The sequence below is a fragment of the Hydra viridissima genome, unplaced genomic scaffold (assembly GCF_058129835.1).
Source record: "Hydra viridissima isolate aposymbiotic clone 2 unplaced genomic scaffold, HvirCarnegie_v1 scaffold_12, whole genome shotgun sequence".
NCBI classification, from domain to species: Eukaryota; Metazoa; Cnidaria; class Hydrozoa; order Anthoathecata; family Hydridae; genus Hydra; species Hydra viridissima.
Genome location: NW_028324311.1, coordinates 5,067,721 through 5,081,459, shown reverse-complemented (window position 1 = coordinate 5,081,459; position 13,739 = coordinate 5,067,721). Strand labels below are relative to the sequence as shown.

Genomic DNA, 13,739 nt, shown 5'->3' with positions numbered 1-13,739 from the left:
TTATAGGTTAGGGGAGACCGGGACAAGTTGGCTACGGGGGTAAGTTGAAACACTGCGTTTAACTTTGGAATTTTCCAACAGAATTTCCAAAATTCACATTGAACCTTCCCACTCAACTAATTCATCTTTCAGTGTTGTATGAGGGCTATAGGCGAATGCGCATAGAAGTTATAGTGGTTTTTGTGTTTTTTTACTGATTTTGTAATTTTTGTAACGATATTACTTTTTCAATTTTAAAAAGCAAAAGCAATAAGCTACTTACTTAAAGTAATCTCGAATAGATAAGGTACTTACTTAAAGTAATCTCGAATAGATAAGCTACTTACTTAAAGTAATCTCGAATAGATAAGCTACTTACTTAAAGTAATCTGGAATAGATGTAGGTGTTGTATGATTCACTCTGACCAGTCACATTTTGTGTTTCTAAATAATTCGCGTTTTTGGGGATTTACACCTCGATTACATCATCAACTATAGTATAATCTTTTTAATCATCTCATAAGTCATCACTTGAAGATATTTTATTTATGTGACTGAAGCTCACTATGTAAGCATAACCATTTATTTCTAAATAAATCGTGCATCATATCAATCAAAAAACAATTAATAAAAAAAAATAACTTTTTAATTTCATCTATAGTTTATTGATTGCTATCTGAACCAGAAATAAGGAAATTTAATAAAAAATAACAAACTTTTAAATGGTCAATATTGTTATTAACGTGTTAGTAAAACAAAGAGTTAAATATAAAACATTTAACTGATACCAAATATGTTCTGTAACAGATCAAAATCTTTGACACATACTGTAAAATCAGCAGGTTAATGGTTTGTTTACAAATGATAAACGAAAGAAGCAAAAGTAATTTTAAATTTCATATGATAGTTTCCCCCATAATTTTCAGTTAAAATAACCACTTCCAACGCTGAAGTTACAGGTAACCCACTCCTGTTACAATGTAAGATAATTCTACGTTGCACTCGCGGAGTTGATCAAATCCAGTTATATAGTATATTTCCGGTTTTATAGAATTTAAAATCCACTCAAGGATCGTTTAAATGAACGAGATTTAAAATAACTTCGAAAATTCAAATAACAGAGCAAACGGAAAGCATCCGGATATTATTGCATACTCTAGACGGACGAAAACTTCAGGCGTCAAAAAAAGAGGACATTTGCCGGGAAAACTAGACAACTGGTAAAAAGGTCTTTACTGAAAGGACACTGGAGCTATAATTGTGATGTACATAGTTAAGTCATTGACAGGGAATCACCCAGAGCACACCTATGTGTTTCTTTTGTGTTATTAATATATTTTCATACCAACATAGTATTAAGTGCTTTTTTTTAGTTATTGATTTCTTTTTTTTTTCTTTTTTTAAAGGAATAAACGCACACACATAATATAAATATATGTGTATATGAAGTGTGTGTGTGTGTGTGTGTGTGTGTGTGTGTGTGTGTGTGTGTGTGTGTGTGTGTCTGATTCTTACTTTGTTTCTAAATACGAATACAAAACTTGTTTTAGTATTCTAAAATGCGATTTCGTTTCTGTGGGGATTTGGATTGCCCTGATTGGGTTTTAGCAGAAATTAGTATACTTTCACGTATTAGTTCAGTGAAGCTGAAGCTGTTTTGCCAACAAGTAATGGTCCATTTGTTAGGTGGAGCTATTGACTACACTAAAATAAGCAAGTTCACTGCTGATGCAAAGTTTGAGAACAATGATATTAAAGCAGCTATTGCTGCTGTTGATTTTATTTTCACTAACTCAGCAAAGCATCATGTCAATGGGGAAATTCTTTCCAATGAATTGCAACAGCTTGGCTTACCAAAGGAGTTAAGTACTTCAATGTGTAAAGTTTTAGATGAAGAATTAGAGAAATTATATAGCTACTTGAAAAAAAAAAGTATGCGGTTGTCAACATTTGAAAAAATTGACTGGCGTGTAGATTATGTTTCAAGTTCAAGTTTTCAGGATGAAGTAAACAAAGCAGAAGTGCAAATTTCAATAACAAAATATTCAAATGGATCTGAAACTGTTGCTTTTACTTGCTCAAATGAAAAGCTTCGTTGTTTATTAGCAGACTTGAAATATGCTTATAAGTTAATAAATGATCTTTCCTCATAAAATTAAAATTTTTGCATAAATTAATCTTGTATGAAATATTTTTTTCTTTAATTTTAAATATAAAAATCAAAAAAATTCTTTTCTATTTACAAAAATCAACAAATATATAAATCAACAAATATGTAAATTCACATATTTTATAAGTAGGCACATTTATGCATATATATAAATATATATAACATATTATGTCTGATATATATTAATATTAAATGTATAACAAATGTATATTTTTAAATGTTTGATTATATTTTTGATAGAAAATTATTATAAATATTAACTCACCTGTTAACTTTCATTTTCTCTGCACTTGTAATAAAATTGCTTGTATGTATGTATGTATGTATGTATGTATGTATGTATGTATGTATGTATGTATGTATGTATGTATGTATGTATGTATGTATGTATGTAAGTATGTATGTATGTATGTATGTATGTATGTATGTATGTATGTATGTATGTATGTATGTATGTATGTATGTATGTATGTATGTATTTATGTATGTATGTAAAACAAAGAATTTCAGTTTTTGCAGATATTGTTATCCATATGTAGTATGCATTCTATGCTAGTATTAATTACTTTTATTATCATTATATTTTATTAATTATTACTTTTATTAATATTTAATCATTTATTAGTGTAAGAACAAGGAGAGTTATTTAAAACAAATGTTTAAAAGTAAACTCTTTCAGTTATCCTAAGATTAGGAATGTGAAAATATTTTATCAGCTTTTCTTCAATCATGCTTTAAATACTCTTTTAGAAAATCAATATCAAACTTCCATCATAATATAATTTAAAAAAAGACTTTAAAAGTTGATTTTTGAATCAACCTCTGTATGTATTTTTATATCTAAAAAAAAAAAGAACATGGTTTATACTTTTAAAAAAGGCATGTAGGTTTATATTTCTAAAAATATGAAAACATGGGTTTATATTTTTCAATAAATTAAGATGTAAGTTTATATTTTTAAAAAATTAAGATATAGTTTTATATTTTTTAAAAAATTATTAAAGTTTACAATAAAATGTTTATAATAAAAGATATAAAACTTGAATTTAAAAAAAATAATATGAATTAAAAAAAAAAGTTAACTATTTCATCTTTTTCTCTCATCAAGATTGTAAGAAATGAAATCAGATGGCATTGAAGATGTAGATGAAAAGAAAGTTGATGTAGCTGTACGATTCCTCAACAATCCCAATGTTAAAAGTACAAAAAAAGAAAGTAAGGAAGCTTTTTTGAAAAGTAAAGGGTTGTCTGATATAGAAATTGTTAAAGCCATGAAAAAAGCAAGCTTTGAAAGTGAGGCTATAGAAGATAGAAAATGGAGCTTGTTTTCCTATTTTAAAGGAATAGTTTTAGGAGCTGGAATTCTATCTGCAGCTAACTATGCTTATAAAGCCTATATACTGCCGTATGTAGCACATGAAATAAAAGATGATGGAAGAATAGAACGCTTAGGAGAGTCAGTACAAGCACTAAAAGATGATATTAAGCAGCATACTTATGAACTCAGCAGCACCCTTAAAGATATCCAGATGCTTCTTGAGAAGCAACATAAAGTTGTCACACTTCTTCATGAGACGATACAAAATTCATCATTTGACCATCATAATCTTGCTGATATAAAAACTGAACTCTCAAATGTTAAAACTATGATGCTTAGTAGGCAGCAGTTCCCTAAAGTGCCGTTTTCCCAGCAAAGCACTGAAATTCCTGCCTGGCAGCGTGTCGATAATAAAAAAGTAACAGATGAGTCAAAAGAAAACACAGAAATAGTTAAAACTAATTTAGCAGAACAAAATGATGTTAAATAGACAAGAAGGTTATATTTTCTTCTAGTTCATTAAATAAATTGAATTTTTAGACTAATGGCTTGTATCTCATGTAACAATCTAAATTTTAGTATTATGATAATGTTATCATTATGTAATCAAATAATGTATCATGATATAAAAATTGTATTTATCTGTTACCTGGATTAATTCAAAGGAAAACAACAGTTTATAATTTTGATTAGTTTATTTCCTTTTCATTTTTTTAATTGCTATTATTCTTGTAATATTTAATGATAAATGCAAAGTTATGCTGATAAAATAAGAATCCAAAGCAATGGGGGAGACCGGGTTTTGTCTATCATTTCTAAATATAATTAAGACCCCAGGGAAAAATATGGTTAATATTTTTTTTATTTTGAACAAACTTGATTTCACATTAGGCAAAGGGCTTAGTTAAAAATGTAGTTCCTGTCCCCCCCCCCCCCCCCTGTGATTTTGTAAAAATCTTATAGTTTATTTGTTTTGTCTAAATCTTATAGTTTATTTGTTTTTGTAGTGTTAAATGATTATTATGCATATACTATTTTACATTTATTGACTGAACTTGCAACAAAATTGCTTTGAAAATCAACTATTAACTTAGTTTTTATTGTTATCGTCTATGCTAGTACACATCAAGTTATTTTTTTTCAGTTTACCAACGGATGACTGAAAACTATTTAAAGAAAAAAATTATTTTTGAATGAATGTCTAAATGTTTTCCTCAAAAATTTATCCTGGCTTGGTTTTTCCTTCATGCACTTCAAAGCTTTTACTTCAAACAATATTACATGAAACTAAAGTACTTTTAAAACCAAGTCATTCCCTTATCATCAATAGAGGAACAAGTCATTCCCTTGTTAACAACAGAGGAACAAGTAATGTTTTTGATGAAAAAACAAAAGTTCATCAAAAGAATGTAGCCGCAAAATATCAAGATGAACAAGTTTATGATTATCTCAAGAATGAGGCATGCTTGTTAAAGTTTATTTTTTAAATATATAAAAGAAATGAAAAGCCTTATTTGTTTGTTTATTTTTTAGGTTGCAGAGAGAGTTGCTGATAGGCTAGCAGATATCTTAAAGTAAATATTTGGTTGCCTTATGTTTTTAAACTTAAAGATTTTCTATCTTTAAAATGTTCTTCTGATGTAAATATATTTAGGTTCTTCCCAAAAGCTTTAGACTTTGGTGCAGGAAAAGGCTATATTGCAAGGTGTTTGACTAAGGTGGACTGTAATTGTTAGTTGAAGTAGCTATCTTTTTATTGCAACACAAAAACATTAATTTTGCTGTTTATTTCAAAAACACTTTTTCACTTATTTTAGGAAGATGTTGGAAAGCTGTATCAGTTAGAGGCATCCAAAGAAATGCTAGTGAGTATTTATTTGCTTTAATATACTTTAGTTCCTTAAAGAAATTTTAAAAAATATCTTTACCAGATGTTTTTTTAAATTTCTTTAAAAATTTCCCATTTTATACTTTTTTTCTTCGTAATTTTGGAAGTTAAAAAAAAGTTAGAATTGGTAATCCTTGTCATTTTTTTGACAAGGATCTTTTTCTTTAGAGTATTTTGAGTACATTACCATTTGATCATTATTGCCTCACCACATATATAGGTGGATAAGTCAAGGTTTTAGATCATTTGGAATGCATCAAATAATTGACCCATCAAATAATTTTATTGTTCTACACTAAATCAAAAAAAAATTGAAAGACAGCAAAATAATTACAATTTGATAAATTTAGGTAACATAAGTGAAATGCTTGTAATGATTTTTGCTTGTAATGATTTTACATTCCAACTTCAAAAGCAGCAGACACAAAAAGTGAAAAAACTTTATTGGTAACAACATTCTGACAAAGAAAAAAAAAACATTTAAAAATTTAAGAATATTTATAACATTTAAATGAAATACATGGCCTAAGGCAGAAAGATAGATGGATTCCAAAAAAACTCTTCTAATGTGGGGTTCTTTTAATGCTCATTTGGCTGAGCATTCAAAGAATTAAAATTAGTTGAATTTTTTTGAAATTTTTTATAATACTCTACCGAACATTTATAATTGCTACAAAATGATAAATTTAATTCCGTGGCTGTAGAGATTGAAAACCCTTTCAAAGGCTTACAGTTATTTTTTTCTTTTTGTAGGATTTATGCGAACCTACTGAAATTGATGTTGAAAGTATAGTTTATCAAGACCAAGATGGAGGTTTCCCCTTTGAACAAAATTCGCTTGACTTAATTCTTAGTAGCCTAAGGTTAAAATACTTTCAATTAGACTGCATAATTAGGCTTTTAGAAACATTTAATTGTATTTAAATCTGCCTGTTATTTACACAAGAGTAATATTCAAGAAATTTGCTAAAGAGTTTTTAGAGTTTTGTTAAAGAGAATTATTCTTTATTTATCCTAAAATATTACATTATTACAAATATTTTTATCTTATTATTTATACTAAATTATTGTATTCTTATTTACAATATTATACATTCTAAAATTGTTATCTGTAATGAAAAGTTTAATTTTACCTGAAAATAACTTCAATTAAAAAATTGATAACTGGTTGCTCCCTCAAGCTGAGGTTTTTTTGTATGTCTTGTTTAGAGGTGTTCAAAAAAAAGACATCACCAAGTTTTCACCAAATCAATGAACATTTTACTGTGCCATAAAGCAAATCATCCTATGTATTACTAATATGCATGTAGTGCTATTTGTTTTGATAGAAAAGTATGTTTTCAAACTTCAAACAGTAGTCACTTAACTCTCAGGTATCAGCAGGGGTCTTTAACTGCTGAACCTTTGAACTTTAATAAAAAAGCATGGTGCAATGTAAACCTTCGATTATCAATTCTTTTGAATCAGATGATAGCAAGGCGTCATTCAAATGTGTTTTTACACCATGGAGTGTGTGTGTCTCCACAACTTTTATTTGGTATAAAATCTTATGTTTCATAGTTCTTTTAAATTCAGTTCATTTAAACAATTACAGTATGATTTCTTGAACATCCACCTTAAACCATCCATCTTCCCCAATATTTGTTATTTTTTAAACTTAAAAGAGTTACTTAACTTTTGAATATGAAAAAAATATGATGCTTTGTTAAATTTTGAATAATATTAGACATTGCATTCTGCTTAACTATGAAAATTTTTTTCTGTGATCTTTTAACAACGTATAAATCCTTTTATCTGGAATTCCAATTTGCCTCTTTTCTAATTTGATTTAACATTTCCATTCTTAAAAATTTTTCTACCTTTTCCTTTTTCTTCTTTATATCAGCAACTTCTTTATATCAATTCTTATAAATTCTTAACTAGGGTTTAAGCTCTAAGTGGGGCTTAATCAGCTATAATACCACACAATAATCTTGTTATATTAGGACTCATGTTTTTTGGAAAGAATTCATCTTAAGCTTGCACCTTGTACTTGTTTGCTTGAGAATCGAGTTCTGCTTTTGAAAAATGTAATTAATATCATAGAATTTCAATGTCTTTTGCAAATTTATTCATAGGGAGTCAATAATTTTGTTTACTATAAATTTCTTACTCTTTGTCTCTATCAACCCTCATCTTTTTTTTTTTTTGAAGTGTTAAAAGAAATTGCTTTCTTGGCCAGGGTAGGGGAGCAGATAAAACCTTGAATTAAATTACAAAACTAGAAAAAAATGTTTGTCTTGGGTAAAATCATAATTTGAGGGATTAGAATCAAAACCAACTTATTAAAAGCTGTATCAGTGTAAAAAAAAAAATGAAACAACAATTGAACCATGGGGCATCTGTGGCAATTAACAAAGTGGTTATATGATTTTTTTGATTAACAATTCATTGTGATATCTGGGATTGTACACATTAAAAAAAACACAAAATGTTTATTGAAATTTTAACTTTGTCTATACTTTGAACACATTGTAAATTAATTTTTTTCTTAAACAAAGATTTTCATATTCATAATATTTATATATAGTATGTGTATGCTATAACGTAAGTGAATTTTTTCATTTTTTGTAGTTTGCATTGGGTAAATGACCTACCAGGTACTTTTGCGCAATTATGTCGTTGTCTTAAAGAAGATGGTGTATTTCTTGGTGCTATGTTTGGAAAAGATACTTTGTTTGAGCTTAGGTGTGCTTTACAACTTGCAGAGATTGAAAGGGAAGGGGTAAGAAAGTTCTTTTTCTATTGGCTTATACATAGGATTGTCACTTTAGTTTGAATTATTAATGCAAATATGGATCCAGTTTAGAGTCCCTTTGGCTCCTTAAGAAGTGCAACTTAAACTACCAAATTTTTTATTAATCAGATTTCTACCACAAAAGTTAATCTTTTTTTAAATACTGTCATTAAAAATGCCCTTGTGTTTGCAATTTTAGGGTTTTGGACCACATGTATCTCCTTTCACAGAAATGAGAGATGTCAGTGCTTTGTTAAATGGAGCTGGGTTTAGTCTTACAACAATTGTAAGTGGATTTTTTGTATTAATTTATATTAATTTTTGTATATATTGTTTAGTTAAACTATTCTTTCCAGTGAAAATACAAAGTTGGCCTGTAAAATGGGCTGGCTGGTTTTTACTGATTCTCTATCATTAACAGTTTTTGTTTTCTGATTTATATTACATTTTCTCAAATTAAAAAAAATTTAAAGAATATTAAGACAAGAAAAAACTTTAATCCAGTATCTGTTATTACTTAAAATACAATGAGACTAGCTTAAATCTATTTTTGAATTTATGGAAATCAAATTCTTTGTAAGGCTTTTTTTTTTAGTCTGTTTACTGCTTTTGATTACTTTTTGAAGTTCAATATGATATAAATTTAAACAAATACATTTTCTTACAATTTTTTTTTCTTTGAGGAACTGAAAAGCATAATGTAATCATTAACAAATATTTTGATTCATTATTAGGATCCAATGTGAATTTTTTTTTCTGAAAATCCCAGTGCAGTCCTTCTGGGGATAATGATCATCGGTGATGTGCAAATAGTGATGTTTTACTTAGTTCAGCCATGTTGTTTCAAAGAAAACAAACTATTGTCCAACAGTTTGAAGTTTGAAGTATTACAACTATGACCAAAGTATCAGAACTGTGGCGGCAAAAACAGTGATAATTATGTCAACACCTATAGATATATGTAATTATTCACACAGCTACACAGATATGGTAGTTAAATAGATGTCAAAAGCTTTATCATATACTTATTTTGAAAATGTATGAAATAAAGAGGTTCTCATGATTATTATTCATTATCATCTCATGATTATTATTGAGAGAATGTTTTGAAATGTGAGCAAGAAGAACTTTACTTTCTGTAATGGTAAAACTCTTACAACTTTGGAGGACCTCTAAATAATTGACCCAATAAATTGATCCAAATGACCTGAATCTCTTTTGTTAAGTATCAGTGTCAAAACATTCTGGAAGGGCTGTATTTCAATATTACAATTCCAAAAATTTCACTGCAAAACCTGTGACATCCTAACCAACATAAATTGTCATCTTTTTAGTTGTGTATGGTCTCTGCAATTTGAATCTACAAAGAAAAATGCAAGAGTTTTTTTTTCTTTTTTTTTTCTAATGCTGGTTGAAATTGACATGTTTTTTTTTTCAGGACCATGATGAAATTATAATCAACTATCCTTCGATGTTTGAACTTATGCATGATTTGAAAGGTTTCGATATTTTTTCTTTTAAATTTGTAGATATTTTCAACTAATGAACATCGTAATCTTAAAATAAAATTTAAAAATTTTATTAAATGCAGGAATGGGCGAAAACAATGCAACATGGACGAGAAAAAACATCCTTCATAGAGATTCTATGTTGGCAGCTTCTGCTATTTATAAAGGTAATTACTGGATCTCCTGAGCACTCTCCTTTTTAAGATTGAATTCATTGAATGAGACACCACCCATAATTAAGGGGAAGAAATGAATTTTTGAAAGTCAGTAAAAATTTAAATATGTATGAAAAGAAATCTTTTTAAGAATCAGCAGAACTAAAGATTAAGAACTGCAAAATAAATATAATTAAAAATGTAACAGGTGAATACCTTGAACATTCCTTTCATTTAACATCTAAAATTTTATGTAATTATCTTATGTAATTAATGACAAATTGCTGGAAATAAAAATATAAAAAATATTAAATCTAAGCATAGGAGTTTTGTTTTTTTTAGTTAATAACGAATAAAAACGAACAAATTTTCATATCAGTCTTTTAAAGTAAGTTGAATTTTCTGAAGTTTGTTAAAATAGAACTTTTTACGCATTTAAGACAGCAAAAGTTTTTGATGCTACAAGTTTAGATTCATACAAAATGTTACTTATGAAAAATAAGTTTAGCGAACATAATCGAGTAGCAATTCTGCGCATGCGTCTTGAAAGGTTGAAGTAAAATGATATAATGTATGTGAGTTATCGCAAATTTTTTTCCTGGAATCCTATAACTAAAAGGTCTAAATACAAAAATTATTTTAAGTTCGATTTTGTTTCAAAAGACTTATATTGAAGTTTGTACTTTATTCGTTATCATTCGTTATTATTCGTTATCAATGGAAAAAAATTAAAATACCGATGTAGAAGAAGTCCTCTCATTAAATTTGCTAAACAATGAGTCCGTTTTTATATATCCACATCAATAGCATTGTAAAACAAGAGGTTGCAGAATGACATCTTCGATAACACCTGCATCTCAAAGATTTAATGATTTTTCGTTTTTAAACTTTAAAAATTTTATAAAAAAGTAACCTAGACTAATAAAGCATGCAGTCATTAAATTCGGAACGATGAAAAATTCAAAAAAAAATTAATAGATAAAATAATTAAACTAATGCATTATTTTGCATTATTTTGAATAAATAAGCAAAAATTTACGCTAATCGACGACATCAACTTCTGCACAGTGTTTTTGGCAATTTTTTTCCCTGCTAATGTCCACTCTCTAATCAAATCTTTAGCTATACTTATTGTTTTGCCACTCTTACGCAAATATCCTTTGCCGATTCCCCAAAATTCTAAATGGGACGGAACTGTGGGGAGTTTGGTGGATTAAACTTTTTGGTATGAATTTGATGTCTCTCGAATTGTACAACTCTACGGTCTTCTTAGAATAATGACAGGAAGCAAATCAGGCCAGATCCAACAGGGGACATTGTGAATTTGATAAAATGGCAAAAGTCTAGCTTGCAAGCATTCCTTGATGTAAACATCCGAGTTTAAAGTTGACGATGTGACGAAAGCTTGAGATCTCAAACCGCAACTGCATATTGCTTGCCACAAGAGAAGTTTCTTACTAAGTATATCCAATGATTTTTACTTGAACTTGTTGCTGACACGTCCACGAACAATTGAAGCGTAAAATTTTGGACCTGGGAGCTGTTTGAAGTCACATTTGATGTACGTTTCGTCATCCATAATTATGCAGCCATTAAATTTTATAAGCACTTCGTCATAAAGTTTTCGAGCTCGAGTTTTAGCAGCCAGTGATTGCTTCTCTGATCGGTTTGGATATTTAATGGCTCGATAAGACTTGAAATTGTAAAATTTCTTAACTCTCCTGACGAAATGCTCTGAAACTTTATACCTTTGGCTCGTTCTCTGTTCGATAAGCCGGGATTTTGCGTGAATGATCGTCGAATAATAATTGCTGCTTTCTTATCCTTAAAGCCACTCTTTCTTCCAGATCCTTTTGCTCGTTCAATAGATAGAGAGCTCTTGTATCGTTTTATGACCATATAAACAGTAGTTTTGATGCTTTAGGTTCAGATGCTTTAGCGATTGAAAATGACGATGCAGAAGGATTTTATAGATAGTTATGCAGAATTTTTTTCGTTTTTCTAACGGCATGAGTTACACTAAAAGAATTTTTATTTACATGGATATCGCTGATTCTTGAGGACAACAGCTGTTCTTATCGGCGCTGGCTGTTAAAAGTTTTATCAGTGTGACATTAAGATCCATCTTGCATAATAGACTCTGTGGCAAGTACATCAGTAAAAGTTATCAAGTATCTTAATAATATTTGATGGCATTCTTGTCTAATGGTGGATGCTTTAGGTTGGGCTACGTAGATAAGGGCCTTGAGATTGACAATTGAATCTCTCAGGATATGTAAAAATTTAATTCGCTTAGAATGTGCTGTTTGGTAATTATTGGTTTCTTTAAAGATTTTTAGGCTTGTCAATTCCTTTTTTAATTTAGTATACGAGAGTTGGCTTTAAAATGTCATAGAGATACTGTGTACTACTCGAACACAATTGAACTATGGTTGCCTAGACAATGCTTCGTCTACACAAAAACCTTCCATTTTTTATAATTATGTTTTTAATAGTTAAAAAATATTTACATAGTGGGTTTTAAATGTTTAGTAGATTTAATCATTAAATGAAATAATTAAATTTACTAAACTTTTGAGACCCACTATGTTAACACATCACAAAGATCAGAGGATCATCTAAGATCATCTAACAGAGCATCATTAAGCAAATAGACCACGATATGTAATAAAAGGCGTAAAGTTGTGAGGAAAATTTCTCACAATTTGCGTCTTTCATTACATATCGCGGTCTATTTGCTTTCTAAACAACTTTCTAAAGATGTAATAGCAATAATAATTAGTTACAGTTTGAATGTTTTATTTAGAAATGTATGGTAACGAGGACGGAAGTATCCCCGCAACTTTCCAGATCATTTATATGATTGGTTGGAAACCTTCGAACAGCCAGGCAACTATTATTAACTATCTAAAAAATTCAATTACAAAACGTCGACTATGTGCGCTGAGCTTTATTCCTAAAGCTCTGGGAATTATTTAATAGCGTATCGGAATTTTAAACATACACTAAAATTCTTAATTTTTCTTTTAGCCAAAACCTTTGGAACGAGGCACTGCCACGGTCAGTTTAAAGGATTTAGAAGAAATAACAAACAAAATTGACGGAAAATGACCCAATTCTCAATGATTCAAATCATCGTTTCACTCTTGAGATACGAAGAGCGTCCACGCCATTTTCCATTCGAAATAGTGCATTTAACAGCTGTTCAAATAAGTTTTAAAAAATCGATTAGTTGTATAGGAAAGAATAATTTAAAAATGAGCAAATTAACTGTGAAAACTTTGGTTGAAAGGTCTTGATAAAGATCTTTCTCATTTATTTGAGGTTACCTCTCCTTTTTTCAGTTACTTAAAAAAATATTGCTTTTATTGCATATCTTTGTTAACAGCTTTGTAGCTGCTCGTAAGAAATTTGGTATCTTTAATGTAAAATACTACGGTAATGCCTTGTGGCCTGATGTAGCAGAATCCCGATTAATACTGCAAGGCAATACGAAAATGAAAATTTAGAGGATCACTTTAATCAATTATGATTTAAAAGGGGGATGGGAGTGCTTTTTAAGTTGAAAAGTTGGTAGAGAAACCTAAACGTTTTTCAAAATGTTGTTGGCACCAATACTCGGATATTTGAAATTTCGTTTGCTTACGCTTACACTTTTAAAGAGAACTCGTGTTGATAATAATCCTATCTTGTAATGGAATTAAAATTTTTCAATTTGTGTCGAAGTATTTTAAAAGACTAATAATTTACAAAAAAAAAAAAAAAAATTCAGTACGTAATGAAGTATTGACTGCTTCAATGAAGTATAGAGAACGCAAATGCATTCGTGGGTTTAAAAAATTTAGAACAAAAGTTTTCCTAAAACATTTTGAATCGTTTTAGTTCATCATTAAAAATTACTTAAATGTGGAAGAATTTTCACTTACACATAAACTGTTTCAATTT

At 28.9% G+C, this 13,739-nt stretch overlaps 3 protein-coding genes across 4 annotated transcripts; all 3 read left to right on the top strand.

The window, feature by feature from the left end:
* The first annotated feature begins 1,480 nt into the window (after positions 1-1,480).
* LOC145193915 (COMM domain-containing protein 4-like) lies at positions 1,481-2,177 on the top strand. The gene has a single exon (XM_090069836.1). It carries the CDS (start codon positions 1,539-1,541, stop codon positions 2,130-2,132), a length of 594 nt encoding a protein of 197 aa, XP_089925962.1. The 5' UTR covers positions 1,481-1,538; the 3' UTR covers positions 2,133-2,177.
* A 1,042-nt stretch (positions 2,178-3,219) lies between these two features.
* LOC145194185 (peroxisomal membrane protein PEX14-like) lies at positions 3,220-4,251 on the top strand. The gene has a single exon (XM_080071808.2). The coding sequence runs from the start codon at positions 3,268-3,270 to the stop codon at positions 3,955-3,957; it is 690 nt and encodes a 229-aa protein (XP_079927934.2). The 5' UTR covers positions 3,220-3,267; the 3' UTR covers positions 3,958-4,251.
* Positions 4,252-4,573: 322 nt separating this feature from the next.
* On the top strand, positions 4,574-13,073 carry LOC145194182 (arginine-hydroxylase NDUFAF5, mitochondrial-like). 2 transcript variants are annotated; one of them, XM_090068995.1, is made up of 11 exons: positions 4,574-4,927; positions 5,001-5,041; positions 5,122-5,185; positions 5,285-5,332; positions 6,109-6,218; positions 7,969-8,119; positions 8,331-8,417; positions 9,570-9,630; positions 9,723-9,806; positions 12,601-12,683; positions 12,825-13,073. In XM_090068995.1, the coding sequence occupies exons 1-11, from the start codon at positions 4,673-4,675 to the stop codon at positions 12,903-12,905; spliced, it is 1,065 nt and encodes a 354-aa protein (XP_089925121.1). In that variant the 5' UTR covers positions 4,574-4,672; the 3' UTR covers positions 12,906-13,073. The 2 variants fall into 2 exon arrangements, with proteins under 2 accessions (XP_089925121.1, XP_089925122.1); XM_090068996.1 differs by lacking the exon at positions 4,574-4,927 and having other exon boundaries at positions 5,122-5,198.
* Positions 13,074-13,739: the final 666 nt, after the last annotated feature.

Coding starts and splice junctions, on each gene's coding strand:
- LOC145193915 (XM_090069836.1), top strand. CDS start 1,539: ATGCGATTTCGTTTCTGTGGGGATTTGGATTGCCCTGATTGGGTTTTA.
- LOC145194185 (XM_080071808.2), top strand. CDS start 3,268: ATGAAATCAGATGGCATTGAAGATGTAGATGAAAAGAAAGTTGATGTA.
- LOC145194182 (XM_090068995.1), top strand. CDS start 4,673: ATGTTTTCCTCAAAAATTTATCCTGGCTTGGTTTTTCCTTCATGCACT. Junction 5,333..6,108: donor AGGCATCCAAAGAAATGCTA/GTGAGTATTTAT, acceptor TTCTTTTTGTAG/GATTTATGCGAACCTACTGA. Junction 8,120..8,330: donor CAGAGATTGAAAGGGAAGGG/GTAAGAAAGTTC, acceptor TTGCAATTTTAG/GGTTTTGGACCACATGTATC.